The 15,368-nt window shown below is 33.7% G+C and overlaps 1 protein-coding gene across 1 annotated transcript in view; it reads right to left on the bottom strand.

Annotated features, from left to right (window-relative positions):
* LOC121431648 (twitchin-like) overlaps positions 1-15,368 on the bottom strand; it is a 115,565-nt gene that overhangs the window by 74,000 nt on the left and 26,197 nt on the right. The window contains exons 20-27 of the mRNA XM_041629248.1: positions 11,393-11,441; positions 10,190-10,268; positions 9,337-9,604; positions 6,138-6,212; positions 2,505-2,783; positions 1,751-1,845; positions 1,388-1,556; positions 107-376 (exon numbers count right to left, since the gene is read on the bottom strand). Coding sequence (XP_041485182.1) covers positions 107-376; positions 1,388-1,556; positions 1,751-1,845; positions 2,505-2,783; positions 6,138-6,212; positions 9,337-9,604; positions 10,190-10,268; positions 11,393-11,441 — 1,284 coding nt within the window. The remainder of the gene's footprint in view (positions 1-106; positions 377-1,387; positions 1,557-1,750; positions 1,846-2,504; positions 2,784-6,137; positions 6,213-9,336; positions 9,605-10,189; positions 10,269-11,392; positions 11,442-15,368) is intronic.

The following is a 15,368-nucleotide window of genomic DNA, read 5'->3' as shown; positions in this document are numbered from 1 at the left end:
ATAGGATGTGGTCCGATACAGGATTACTTTCAGTGTAATTACATGGTGCTTTCCACACTCATTCAGTGCTTGAACAAGGAAAGAAGGTAAAAGACAAGAGACCTACCCTGGATCTTGAGGGAGGTGTAGGTGGCGTTGTCCTCGTCCATGGCGCAGGCGTAGCGACCCTTGTCCTCGGGCTGGACATCGTGGATAATAAGCTTCCTGGTGTTGCCGTCGGAGATGACCTCGAACTTGTCCGATGGTTCCAGGGGTAAGTTGTCCTTGAACCAGAAGACCTCGGCCTCGGGAGCCGTGACCTGGGTAAGGAGCTCGAAGTCCTCGCCAGCAAAGACCTCGGAGAGTGGGTCGAGCTTGGCTGACATGCTGGGTGCCTCTGTCAAAGGTGAAAGGTCAAGGTCAAAAATGTGAATATTAGATCTAAGTTGGACATTGTGAAAAAAAATATCAAGGTCAGGTTCATGACCCTTTCCCGCCATTCATAAAACTGATATAGGGAAGAAAGCAATGGTTATGATGTTTTACAAAATCACTGTAGGGAATATGATGCTTTGAACAAAATTAAAATCTTATCTTATTCTTTAAAAATGAGAATTTGTATATTAAAGGTTGAGTCCACCTCAGAAAAATTTCGATTTGAATCAATAGAGAAAAATCAGACCAGCACAATGCTGAAAATTTCATCAAAATCGGATGTAAAAATAAGAAAGTTATGACTTTTCAAAGTTTCGCTTATTTTTAACAAAATAGTTATATGAATGAGCCAGTTTCATCCAAATGAGAGAGTCGATGATGTCACTCACTCACTATTTCTTTTGTTTTTTTATTGTTTGAATTATACAATATTTCAATTTTTACGAATTTGACGAATAGGACCTCCTTGCCTGAACCACAAAATGTTAGAATGGAATTCCACGTGTTCAGGGAGGAATGAAACTTCATTTCACAACATGACAATGACGAGAAAATCAAAATATTTCATATTTCATATAATAAAATACAAAAGAAATAGTGAGTGAGTGAAGTCATCAGTTCCCTCATTTGCATACTGACCAAGATGTGCATGTAACTGTTTTGTGTAATGAAGCGAAACTTTGAAAAATGCCAATAACTTTCTTATTTTACATCCGATTTTGATGAAATTTTCAGTGTTATGCTTGTTGAATTTTTCTCTTTGTATTCAAATCAAGTTCTTGTTGGGGTGGACTTGTCCTTTAAATTTGATTAGTCCACAAAAGACAGTTGAAAACGTGCTTTCAGGATATATAAAAATCTTGTTTCGAACAAAAATTGACCAAAAATGAGGTTCATGATGGAAATGGTTTGTAAAATTAGGCACAAATTATTTGTCTACAGCTGAAAATCAGACATTTAATCCTGGACTCACCAATAACAGCTACGTTTCCTGAGGACTCCAGCTTGCCAAACTTGCAAGTGTATTTGCCCTTGTCTTCGAATTCAGCCTTGTCAAAGATGAGTTTCCTGACGCCCATTTCCGCATCAAGTCTGATGCGATCACTGCCAGTGAATGGCTTGCCATCCTTGGTCCATTCAACCTGTGCAGAAAATACAGGACAAAGCAAGGTGATGAAACAGAGAGATCACAATGTGACACATTCTCTGATTTTCATCTTTTTTTTTAAAGATCAATTAACAAAATAGCTATTCATTGTGAACTCTCCCAAGTGACTTATTGTTGGTTTTGGGGTGGCTGCTAGAACATTTGATAAATTATTTCATCTTTTAATACCTTGGCTTCTGCATCAGTGATCTCACATTCCAGGACTCCGGTGCGCTTCTCAACGATGCTGATATCCTGAAGCTCTTGAAGGAACTTGGGTTTGGCTAAAAACACAAAACAAACAATCAATACATCATTATAAAAAAAGCACAAAAATGTTTTAATTATAATCATAATTTCTTCATCCTTTTCATGCATTTTTTAAAATCACTATACTATGAGATGGTGAGATAGCTCAGATGGTATAGCATGGGGTTTTTTAATTCTGGGAATATGGGTTCAATTCCAACTTGGTGTGTCTCTGCCATGTAAGGCACTTATCCTCAGTAACAGGTCCCTCGTAGATGACCTGAAGCATTCAGTCCTCTGGTTGCTTGATTTCAAGCATTCATGTCTTCTTAGCAATTACGTAAATACATGACCATCAATCACAACCACCAAGATGTTGAATGTTGACCGAAAACTCCCATGTTCAATGTTAAGAACTCCAACATGTATATCTTCAGTCTAAAGTATTACAAAATTTACTTACGTATATATGTATAAGCTACAAGATGAAGTAAAATCTTCTCAGAAATTGAATTTTTCTATGGTATTTTCCACTAGGTAAATTTGCCTTTCTAGCAACATGGTAACTAGGCTCATTAGCCAATCACAATCAAGGTTACCATGGAAGTTACATTATTGAAAAAAATGACAACAGTTGCAAGTCTTTTTTAAAACAGGGACAAGATACAATCAAAGAACGCTCGAGGCTACCCACCCTTGACGAGCAAACCGGCGCAGCACTCCTGCCTGTCGACCTTGAGAACGACCTCTCCCTGGTCCTCGGCTGTCACTTTCTTGACAACGAGGGAGTGCTTGCGACCAAGCTTCTTGATCTCGTACTTGGGAATGTCCTTGGCAGTGATCTTCTTGCCGTCCTTGAACCAGGTGATCTCAAACTTGTCGCCGCTGAGCTCGGCTGTGTACTTGGCGTCAGCGCCCTCGTCCACCTCCACCGTCTTGATCAACGTGATGAAGTCAATCTTTGGCTTGGAAGCTGCGAACAAGGAAAGCAGTAAAGTGCATCTAGAAGGGGAGCGACTGGTTCTGTAAACCCCACATGCCAATGACTCTGATTATACATCACAAGCCCTTTTTTTCTGTAACGTCTTGATCATTAAAAACATCTGACAATGTCTTTGTTTGCTTATTCATCTTTATTCTGATATTTGAGAAAACCTGGTTTGGGCGTAGAATGTGAAGTCAGGAGGAAACAGGTACGGAATGCAGTCAAATACTTCAAACTATTAACATGATATATTTATATCAAATTTCTTTTGTTGCATTATTGTATTGATCTAAATTCTTTTCACTTGATTGGAGACACAAAAGGCAATAAATGAAATATTATAAAATACTAACATAATTTGAATTCATTCTTTTTATGCATTTTTCATTGGAGTTAATATTTCATAATTTGAGACAATATTGAATACTAAAATAATACCTCCCAAGATAAAACCCCCCAAAATTTATGTTTTAGAATGTTCATCTAAATGACTTCATCTTCTTTAGATATGAACATAGTGGGACCTCTAACACAAACCTTTATGATTAATCTTATAATCAATTTCATGGATTGAATATACATACTGATCAATGCAATCAATCGCTAAAACTTTCCCTATAAACAATCTTATCGATCATGGGGAAATAGTTATCAATTTTCTCTTTTGATCATACATAGTGATCAATGCAATCAATCGCTAAAACTGCCATATAATCAATCTTATCAATTATTTAGTTTCCATGGATTTATTACATATATAGATTGATGCAATCAATCGCTAAAAACAACCTTATAATCAATACTATTAATCATAGGGAAATTGGTATCAATTTTCTCAATTGATTACGCATACTGATCAATGCAATCAACCGCTGAAACTTCCCTATAATCAATCATAAGGAAATTGGCATCAATTTTTTCCTATTCCACATATTAATGCAATCAATCATTGAGCCTTGCATTAAGCCGCCTCAGTATTCAAGTCTAGTATACAGTAAGATGAGAGCAAACAATCTTTTTCTTTCCGGAAAATTATAATCCATCTAAATCCCTTTCTTTATCATTCATTAGGTTAATAATATCTTGTGACATAATGTCCTATTACAAATCCAACCATTATTGTCCAGGTCAATATTGCATGTGATAACATATTTAGTTCAGTATAAAAATAAGCAACAAAATATCCTTAAAATGAAAATCAATGAGAGCTTGTGTCATTTCTCTTTTATATTACATTCTATCAAAACAACCAAGACTAATATCCCCATTTTTATCACAAACATTATACTAAATAAATGTGCATGCTTTTGGAGGTTTGCTGCAAAAAAATGCATTGCAGCAATAGAAGTAATTATACATTTTGATTGATATCATAAAGATAAATAAATTATCATTTGAGTTCTCAAAAATATTTGTAAATGTACATTGAAACATAATCTAACAAAGATGTTTAAATTTTGTTATCATAAAAAAACTTCACCATACATTTTTACATTACCTGTTGATGATAAACTCATACAATATTATTTCATCTGTAATATATTATGCAAGACGAAAGAGCATTTTGATTTCTCATGCTATATAGCTATTCAAAGCGAAGCATAGTGCAAAAGCTTATACCATCCGTACACTATATACCCGACGATAAGCACAAATCATTTGCTATTAATTTAGCTGCTTCTATATAGATTTCGTGCTTTTTACATGATAAGCATCTGTTTTGTATCCTCAAAATAAGCACTTGCAGTACGAAAATAAATAATCATGATGCAGTGTAATTTGATCCGTGCATTGACTTTTGACCCTTTAAATCTTTCTTAGATCCAACGTTGTATAATATTGTAAATGAACGTTTATACCTATGAAAATGTAGGTCAAATAAGCTTTGTTCTTTTTGGTTACACATGAAGAAATATATTCAAAATTACTCATAACAAGATACTGTGGAATAAGATTACATACGTTGATAGGTACATGTACATGTACTTTATCAAACGTGTTGTGGCTGGAAATACTAAACAGCACTCCAAGAGGTCCAACTATTCAAATCTTATCAACAAAAATGTGATACCCTATACATGATTAAATCTCCAAGTTCATAATCTATTACTATTTGTTTGTTGTTGTTTTTTTCTTACTATTTCTTCCAAATTCATGATTCTTCCAATTCATTTCTTCCAAATGAATAACATTCCAAATCCTTCACTAGTGCACATACAATGTACATCTACATGTCGACGGCTTTTGATATCTATTTGCTTGCAGCGGTGACTTGCTTGCGGAATTCATGTACCTCATTCCTATCTCGCCTGTGCCTAGCTTATTGTTTTTATTTCTTGTTGTGTAGTGAGCTTTTGGTGTATTGATCCAAGGAGATTTTGTGCAAATAAAAAAAATACCTGCGGGATAAAAATGTGATTAAGGAATTGGGGGACATTCGTGTGTCACCAAGGGAACTTTGGACGAGTACATTCCAGGAATGTGTTGCGTTCACCAGGAATATCTTTCATAACCCATGCAAAATGCATTCCAATTGGACTTGAAACGATCAACAAGAATACATGTACATGTAGCATTGCAAAGTGGGGTGGGGACATTCTGATGGGCGGGAAATTCGTAAGACTTAGAATTGCTTGACAGAAGGGTTTAAACCTTGAAAGTTTCTGAACATGGCTACTTGTGAGGAATTCAAGAGATATGGAGTATGATTGCAGATAAAATTGCAAGGTTTTTTCTTTTCTTTCTCTATCAAAATTATCAATAACATCTAAACTTGAAGTTGTTCAGAAAGAGTCAGGTCTAAACTTTGTCTCGTCATTTCAATTCTGGAAGAGCTTAATGACACATTAACTGTTACATGGCTTCATTGGTAAATCATTTCTCAAGAGAATCTACATACCCCGAACAGGTGAGCACACTCGTGGGATATATTTCAAGTGATGACGATTTTCAAATATCATCAATCAAATAAAAACAGAATATGGAAATGATTTATATGAATAACCATAAACAGAATATGTGTCATATCAACTCTTCAGACACTGCCCAACTGACAATCAAACTGAGAACAGCTTTTGGAAGAAAGTTATTGATAGCTTCAAATGCATCAAATCCAGATGAGATGTTCTAAATATCATCATTAATGATTCACAATGATGTCGGTTATTTAAGTCTAGAATTTTGTTCTACTTGAAATTCTGTATGTGCTAATGTTTGGGTCTAAACCAGAAATTGAGAATTTTCTTCCATTATCCGTAAACAGGTCGATTGTGGAGTTGTAGGCAGTGAGTGGCCCTCCTCAGTCCCATATCATTGTTTGAGTGTTATTGTTTAGTAGCCTACCGTCCTTGGGCATGACTCCTTGCTTCTGTAGTTTCCTGTACTCCGGTTCACTCATCTGTGCCAAACACACATGCTCTGAAGGGGTTCAGGCGGAATAAAGACATGTCAGGACTTGAAATGGGGGGGTAACAAAAGGGGGGTGGGTGGGGCCAGGACCATTCCAGGGTCACGGCTTGGATTGGATCAAGCCATTGTTATGTCAGAGGGGTGTGTTGTACAAGAGCAACACGGGTGTAACCATTTGGCACACTGTCAAGGCTGCACAGAACAAGCTAACAAGGATGAACAGATCCAAAACAAAATTTGTCATTTTTTTTTACAAATAACTAATAATAATGTAGGATTTACATGTATATAGCGCACGTATCCACCTTGTTACATGTACGTGCTCAAAGCACTTTTATATTACCCCGGTTAAGCTAGCCTACCAATTCCGGAGCTCACAGCTCCTAGTATGGTTCTAGTATAATTTATAAACAAAAGTATTTTAAAATCTTTTGGACCAAAACAAAATTCATCGGTATTGCTTGATATTTTTTTCAATTGATCAGAAAGGTTTCTATCAAAATGGTGAAATTAAAAAGAATTTTGAAAAATATCTTTCATGCTAGTTTTGTAACAATACCTACCAGTGTTTAATGATTTATCAACAAATGGTTAAGCCAAGTTCCCCTTGCACAACAGTTATTTCCCTCTAACTTACAATAGATTGAATTGGTAAAATGTTAATTTTAGTTAGCTATTGAAATTATTTTGACATGCAATCATGCGATAGAAGATATGTAATAGTATGGATAGCATGCTTATATAAAAATCTTTAAAAAGTGAAACTAATTATTTCATTTTGTACTTGTTACAGAAATTTCCCAAGAGGAATAGTTGAATTATTGAACAATGCTTCCATAGAGGTTTACTCTACACAAGTTGCCTGCAGCTTCATGATGCTACATGTAAAATCTTTTGGCAAAAACTTCCTCTTTCAATAATGGAATTGACTTTAAAATTCATTCATAATCTTTTCGTTCATCTTTTTTCATTTAACGGAAATAAATTGAATATCTGGAATGTATTATAAATTATAAACCCAAATAATCTGATATCTGACACTGATCAAACTATTTGATGTGACGATCCAAATACAACCATGCAATTAATTCTGCATCATCTGATATTTCAATGTTACTTTTTTATGTTGTTTTTATCTTATTGCAAGATAAAGATTACATTGAATTGAATGACTTTTGTCTTTTCCCTGTAAAAGTCATGAGTTTGATTTTAGAATATTATGAAGAATTAATGCTAAGCCCCCCTCAACTAACTGTTTTTTTTTAATCATGAATTATGGTATGTGATGATTGGTTAGTAGTTGTCGTGGATTACAAGAAATAACATGAATATTACAAACATGCATCTGATGCTATAACAAACAGCATACCACGAGTAGACTACACAAAGTGATCTAGTCAATGTATATTGTGGTGTGTTTATACGGTCATGAAAAAAATCAGTAAAAACTCAAATCACCCATGCCCTTGGATCGAAAGTTTGATAATAATCTATTTCAATAATTATGCAACTGAATTGTATACTGCTTGTTAGTGATTTTTTTTGCCACTTCTAGCTGTAAGCCTAAAATTGTAACTTCTCAAGAAATAGGTTGGCATAAAAGAAGGGGATAAGAGTAAATTTGGCAACCCCAAAAAATGTTCAAAATTGCGGTCTTTGTATACATTGCAAAAGAGCCTCCAAGGTGTAAGTTGACACCAATAGAAGGAAAAAATAACCAAAATTCATAAAATGTTGGATTTTTTTCATGCTCATCATAATGCTTTAATTTTTGTCTAAAATATTTCTTAAGGTTATTAATTTTAATGTTATTTTTTTTCTAATTAATCACATTGGCATTAAAGGGCATGAGTGTATTCATTTTTACTGCATATTGATGTACTAAATGCATTAAGCTGTATGAAGAATAATGCCTATTTTCTTCAATAGATAACTATAACTAATGTGAGTTGATGATTTGAATACATATGATGCGTATAAATAATTGCTCATGATTGATTCGAATAAAATTTATTTCAACATGCATGCTAATGATAAGTTTAGAATAAGCTGTAGAAGTGCTATGCTGTTTCAGTATCCTAGAATTAGAGCCAACTACTTCTAATATTGCATAAATTTTCTTAAGCAAAGAGAGAGAATAATGATGAAAATTATTGATATTATCATAGAGAAAATTATGTATGATAAACAGAAGAATATAAACTTTAGAAGCAATTATTTGAAAAAAGAAACTGTTACATTAAGGAAAGCAATAAATTAAACAAATTACAAAAGTCTTGTTTTAAGAGATTTAAAGAAAACAAATCTTTAGAGGTTATTTATTAAGATAAAAAAAAAACATTAAATGAAAATATTTATTTATAAGTTGATAAAAGCAAATGAAATAAATTTACAATAAAACATAACATATCAAAATTATTCATACATATATTCTAACTGCAAGAACTCCCTATCAAATCATAAGTTTCTTTAAAGTATAATAACAAAAAATATTCAATAAAATTATAATTCAGAAATGAATATTCATGATTTATTAATGTCCATCAATGATGTAATATTGTTCTTTCACTATGAAATATGTAACTGTTTTGAAAACAATTATGGAAATACAATAGACATAAAACAACTCTGCACAATATCAAATGAGCATTTTGCATTCCTCTTGCATACTCAAAGGAATCAGGATATATATAAAAACAAAAGAAATAGACACATTCCAAGATAAACAATATGAACTTTGATACAGGTCATCATTTCTCCCTGGCTGTGTTCAAACAAATCCAGAAAATTGATTTTGCAATGAAATGGAAGTAATGAAATTTGGGAGAACTTGTCATTTGGAGGGGAAAAAATGTCTTTTATTTGTTGACATTCAGTTGAACGATGACAGATGGAATATGCATGTAGATGCAATTGGTGAGAATTTCTCTTTTTCTTACTCACATACAGTGACCTTTGACCCGATCCTGAAGCATTCACGAAGGAAGCTGTGTTGGAAGCCAAATTCACAATTTGACTCGAAAGTATACATAAAAGTGTGAGCGTACTGAGCATGAGGGTCTGGCCATATCAACTAGATTGTATGTAGACTGATCTTCAAGGCCAAACCCCGGAACAATGCACTCATACTTACTATCGATGGTCACTTTGCATTTGGTTTCGGTCCCGTCGTCGAACTTGACCTTGTACTCGCCCTTGTCGCCGGGGCCGATGTCGTAGACTGTGAGCTCGACCTCGCCCTTGGCGGCCTTCATACGGCACTTCTTGCTGGGGGCGATCTCCTTGCCGTCTTTGAACCACTTGGGCTTGGTGCCCTCGAACTTGGCCTCGCACATGAGCTTCATGCGGCCCTCCTTCTCATTGACCTTGACATCCTTCAAGGGCATGATAATCTGGACAGGCTACAGATTAAACACATTATCAAATAATGAAGAATGAATATCTCAAATAAAGGACTGGAAAATGCTTATATTTTTTCAATTTAGTTATTTTCTCAATGTTGAAAATTACAAAATACTGTATACACACGATGGCCTTTAACACAATACCAAGAAGGAAAAAAATGAAATTAACGATAGGTTGAGGAAACGGTAGAGGATGTGCATTATTCTTTCCAAGGTTCTTACATGCCTGAAAAAGTGAGGATCAAACAATTTCATGATGAATCTTTCTGTAGTCCACAAAGTCATATACATGTATGGTCAATTCCTACACTACTGAAAATGGAACAATCTACATTAGCCCAAAATACTGAATATCCAAGGCATTTCTCATGTTATTCCCCAATTGTGTTCTAAATTTATTGTTGAATCCTTGCAATTTTCAGGGAATACATTCAACTGAGAATGAAACAAAATGAAATGAATTAAAATGAATATCTTTATTACAGGTCTGTGTTAGGAAACATGATCATTATTATTGATGTGTTACTGCTTACCAAAGCATTTTCATTACTTTAATAAAATAGAAATTTATAAAAATGTTACCTTAGCCTTCAGTCCAGGAGTCTCTTTCAAGTCACCCCAGTCCGGTTCCACGATCTTGGATTCCCTTCTTTCAACCTCCCTAAAGAGATGTCAGAACAAAGTGAAAATACTGAAGACCCTATGCAATAAATATATATTATTATATCAATAGAAAGCTGTAACAGCATAATAGTTTGCTGTAGTTAGTAGTCTACAGTGCTGATACTGTTGTTGTTGATGTTGTAGCTGTGAACTATAGTTTTGATGATATAGTTGCTAATGATGTACATGTAGATGATTGGTGATTTCAAGTTCAGTGTTGACCTTTTGGTGTTGGTGTTAGGTTAATTTTTACATGATTATAACACCGAACATAAAATGAAGATGCTCCTGAAAAGTCACTTACTAGTTGTAGAGATGTCAATAATGTGATCTGGATCAATTTTACAAACTCTGAATAAGTTTTGGAGCTAGGGGAAGCAATCCAAATTTCAACACCAACACCAAGGCCAACACCAGACTTAAAATCACCCAGTGGTGTTGATGCTGTTGTTACCAAATCTGTAGTTGTAGACTATAATGTTGATATTATTCATAGTTGCCAATGTTAGTTTCTAGATTATAAGTGTTAAGGCTGTTCCTGTAATGTTGATGCTATAGTTGTCAATAATAGTAGACTATAGTGTTTAATAGTGTCACTGTCAATGTTGTAGCTATAGACTAATGTCGGTGCGGTTATTGTCAATTTTGTACGTGTAGGCATAGACTATAGTGATGACATTGTTGCAAATGTTGTACATGTAGACTATGTCGTAGCTGCAGAATAGTGCTGATACTGATGGCTCCAATGTTGTAGCTGTAGATGCAACTGCAGGCTATAGTGTTAATATTGCTGTTGTAACTGTTGTAACTGCAGACTATGTTGATAGTGTTGTAGCTAATGTTGTATCTGTTGACATAGTAACTGATATTGTATTTATTTCATAATAACAAATAATATTTAATGTTTGGTGCTTAAGGTGCTCCTATATTACCCCAGCTAAGCTAGTCCACCGAATCCGATACTTATAGCTTTTTCAGGAATGTTTTCCTGCCAGTACCCATTTACCTCACCGGGGTCGAGTGCAGCACAATGTGGTTAAAATTCTTGCTGAAGGAAAACACACCACAGCTGGAAATCAAAGCCACATCCCTGTATTTATTTATTCAAATTTATATTCTCACCTGTGTTTGAGAAGAGCCCTAAAGTCCAGTTCATCAGTCTGTGCTTTCTCTGTAACAGGGATTCAACAAAATTCATAACATGTAAGTTTCAAGTTATTTTGCAAATGCATTTCATTTTTTAAAAAGACAGAAAAAGCTGTCGAACAGAGACAAATAGTATAGAACATGTACTGCAAAATTTGGTTATGGCATGGCTAAGGTATGTCCCATATGTTCAGAGTACCCTTAAACGTTGTTAGCAAGTGTTGGTCTTGGCCTGGTCTTACAAAGACTTACATGAACAACTGATCCAATCGACTTCAAATGTATGGAAAACCATCAATGTCATCATTTTCACTACAGGAAATTTGCACAATGTCATTTGTAAACATATAAAAGCACACTGAATTATCAAGAAAACAAAGCATGTATGAATATACATACATGTAATAAGTATTAAATAATTTGAACAAACAAGCATTTTTAGATTTTGATATTGCTGGCTTTCCATACTTGTTTAACACAGCTTTTAGTGGCAGGAAATCAATCATAAAGTTTCAATATTCAACCCACTATTTATGCCTAAATGTGCATCAGGAAAGCTGACCTGAGTCATGTTTCAAAAAGACATGTTATAATAGCAAATGCATAATTTCTGTAACAAGTTCAATATCAGCCAATTAAATTGAATGATTTCAGTAGATTTAAACTGTTATTGCACATTTCTTATTGTAACAGGTTTTGTGAAAAGAGCCCCAGAAATTCCTCTTTCCAAGTAACCAGGTAAAAACTCTGATGAACAAGAATTAAAGTAAACAAATATCAAATTGAAATTTTCATTTTTTTTAAAGCTCCTTTTCAAATATTTGCATTTTCAACAATATAGATGGTTTGTCATTTAAGCTCTAATTGAGCTAACAGAAAACAAATCAAAGCCATGGTCACCAACTTATGGGGCGATCTACCTTGACCTTGCCCACATGTAGAAAAACAAACAATTATTCAAATTTAGCAAATTAAAGTAACTTACAAATTCAATACATCAATCCACCAAAAAACAATCCGAATTTAGTTTGTTTAGAACATCTTAGAATATTACACAAGAAAATATAGCAGTGGGGAATCATGGATGAGTGAGAGCAAGAAAAAATTGTCCATTTTATTTGGCAACATTTTCTGAACCCCCCCCAAAAAAAAAAATATAACAAAATCTTGGCCAAATGAAGATTTGACAAGCAAAGAAAAAAGGAAAAATAGGGGATTATTTCTAACCCATAAGGAGGTACTTCCTTCCTTATATTAACAGATCATCCAGACAGATTCGCCACTGTCATATCACACAACCTTTTCTCACAATCCAATCAAATATCAGAGGAAATCCAAGTTTGTCAGGTAAAAGAAAACAAATCTGACAATATAATTGGAAATCAGGACATGGTTTAACCAAAGTGCCTTTGCAAATAGCCATCTTTTTGTATCATCAATTCATCATGATATCCCTGGAAGATTGCTTGTTATAATCTATTATGAATGTAAATTGCATAACTCATAAATACTCATACAAACTGTGACATGTATGATCTTCATGTAGATAAACAGATAATTTAAGAAGTATTACACAAATTAATTGTCACAATTATTCATTGTCACATCATTGACATATAATGTCACACAGTTGAAAGGAAGTTTACAAACAAGTTCTTCATAGGGCATCTCATAACAAATCAGTGATAAGAATGATTTTCTTTGCAAAGGCTTTTGTGAAATGCAATTCTATACATGGCCCTGTTTTCACAAAATTTTAATCTGGGATAAATTTATTGCTTAATTCATTGTGCTGATATTCCTCATTTTGCTCATATATAGGAGAAATCCACTCATGTGAAATGGTGTTCAAGTTGTCAGGAGAAATATGAGGGTTCTTGAAACTACCTTGAAATTTTGACTAAGAAATTACAGATTTATTTCTGTTTCTCATCATTCTTTATTTGTCTGATTTTGTTAGGGTGTTTTTCTTTTAAATACAACAGAATAAAACAATCTATTATCGAAAAAAATATATGTTTTTTATTCTTAAGATGATTTCTCCCTGTATTTGTCAAACTATATGCATACATGTATTAAAGTTTGCTACATGTATAATCAATTGAATAATACTTGTTTTACATGTAGATCCCTCAAAATGATTGTGTGTTGGAGAGTTTATGCTTATATTTCTGCGATGGTAGGCATATTAAAAAGGATGAATTTATTCTTGCTAATTGTGTTGTATTTATTTCATATGGTTGGCCTATATTCTTTATACATTAACTTGGTAAAAAATATCAGATTCGTTTCTATCCCTCGTGTTTCTTTGGCTGCATTTCTGGAAGAAAAAAGATTTCCAGCTGTGTAGCCAAAATGTGGAATTTTTCTATGACTATCAAACAAGACGGCCAAAACCAGAGGAGAAAAAACAGTTAAAATTAACTCATCTTTGAATATGAATAATGCTTATATTTTCAGTCGCATTCAATGAATTTCATGGAATTTTATCTTATTATATGTCAGTAAAAAGAAGATGCTAATTTGGGCACCAGATTGAATTTTGAGTTTTGCAATATATTTCTTGAGGCCACCGCACACCTTACGACTGTTCGCGATCCGATTTTGGAGCAAATCGCATTTTGCTCATTTTCTGAAAAAGTGAATGAAACATATCATTTTATTTGAGGTTTGAATTAATTGAAAAAATACTAATATAACCATTTTGAAAGATTCCAAGCCTTTATTTTAGAGTAAAGGCCAAATTAGTTTCAAATCGTAGGCAATAGTACGACTACTATGACGTCATTACGACTAGATATTAAATTCGCTTTTATTCTAAGGATGCTAGCACGGTCACAGATTTGAACGCAGGTATTTGTACGATGATTTAGAACATTACATAGTAAGATATTCCAAGTCTCAACATTAGCATCAAATTCTACTACGTTTTATTCTGAAATCGGGTCGCAGACCAATCGTAAGGTGTGTGGTTGCCTTTAGGAAGACCGGTTGGATATGGTGAGTGAAATGAACTTATTATTAAAATTATTATTTGGGGGTTCAGTCTTCAATTTGTATTAACTGAAAATAACCAATATACATTGCCATGGAATTTCAAATTGAGGCTAGAAAGAAAATTCAAATTCTGAATGACAAAGAGAAAACTTAGTTCCTACTGCAATGATTTTGCAATGAACACAAGACATTCTTTGAAATGCAAAATAAATTAGTGTGGATTTATGTCTGAAATAAATGTTTAAAAAAAATGTAAATTGTCATTGCAATCTGATGCACGAATATCTCTCTATATAGTAAATATCTCTATGCTTTGAGAATATTCTAAAACTATTTTTTAATTTACATTTGAAAAATATTCGAAAAAGTGCAGATTATTATCCAGATACTGGACAATAAGAACTTGTTGTTGATAGAATTGACACTACGATGTTGAGTTAAAACATCATCATTTTCTATATCAAGAAACAGTTTTTATAACAATCATGGAAATACAACTTAATTTTTTAATATGATAAATACAGTTCATCCAAAGGGTGGATCCATTCACTTCAATCTCTATTTTAAACACACTCAAAAGTCCCATTCATTCTTGCATAAATTTGCATGAATTTGCAAAACATTGTATCTAAAAAAAATGATATATCAAAGCATTAAGAGAAAATCCGAGCAAAACTTGCATTTCCGAAAGATGCCAAAGTCAAATGAGGGAATGGGGGAAATGGAGGGGAAATTGCTATTAAAATTCCAGCTTTTAAGTCCTTGGTGCAAAAAAGACGCTTTCAGAGTGCTTTCAAACCGTTCTTGCTTTTGATCTGGGTTGAGCATGCTTAAAATAGCCATTGAAGCAAGGGATAAAGTCTGATAGTAGCTGAGAAAAATAGGAGAGACGTGTAAAACCAAGGTGTTTTATAAAACAAAGATATGCATCTGGTCGTGTAGTGGTTTTTTTTTT

Source organism: Lytechinus variegatus, chromosome 1 (genome assembly GCF_018143015.1).
Source record: "Lytechinus variegatus isolate NC3 chromosome 1, Lvar_3.0, whole genome shotgun sequence".
NCBI classification, from domain to species: domain Eukaryota; kingdom Metazoa; phylum Echinodermata; class Echinoidea; order Temnopleuroida; family Toxopneustidae; genus Lytechinus; species Lytechinus variegatus.
This window is presented reverse-complemented; position numbering and strand designations above follow the sequence as displayed.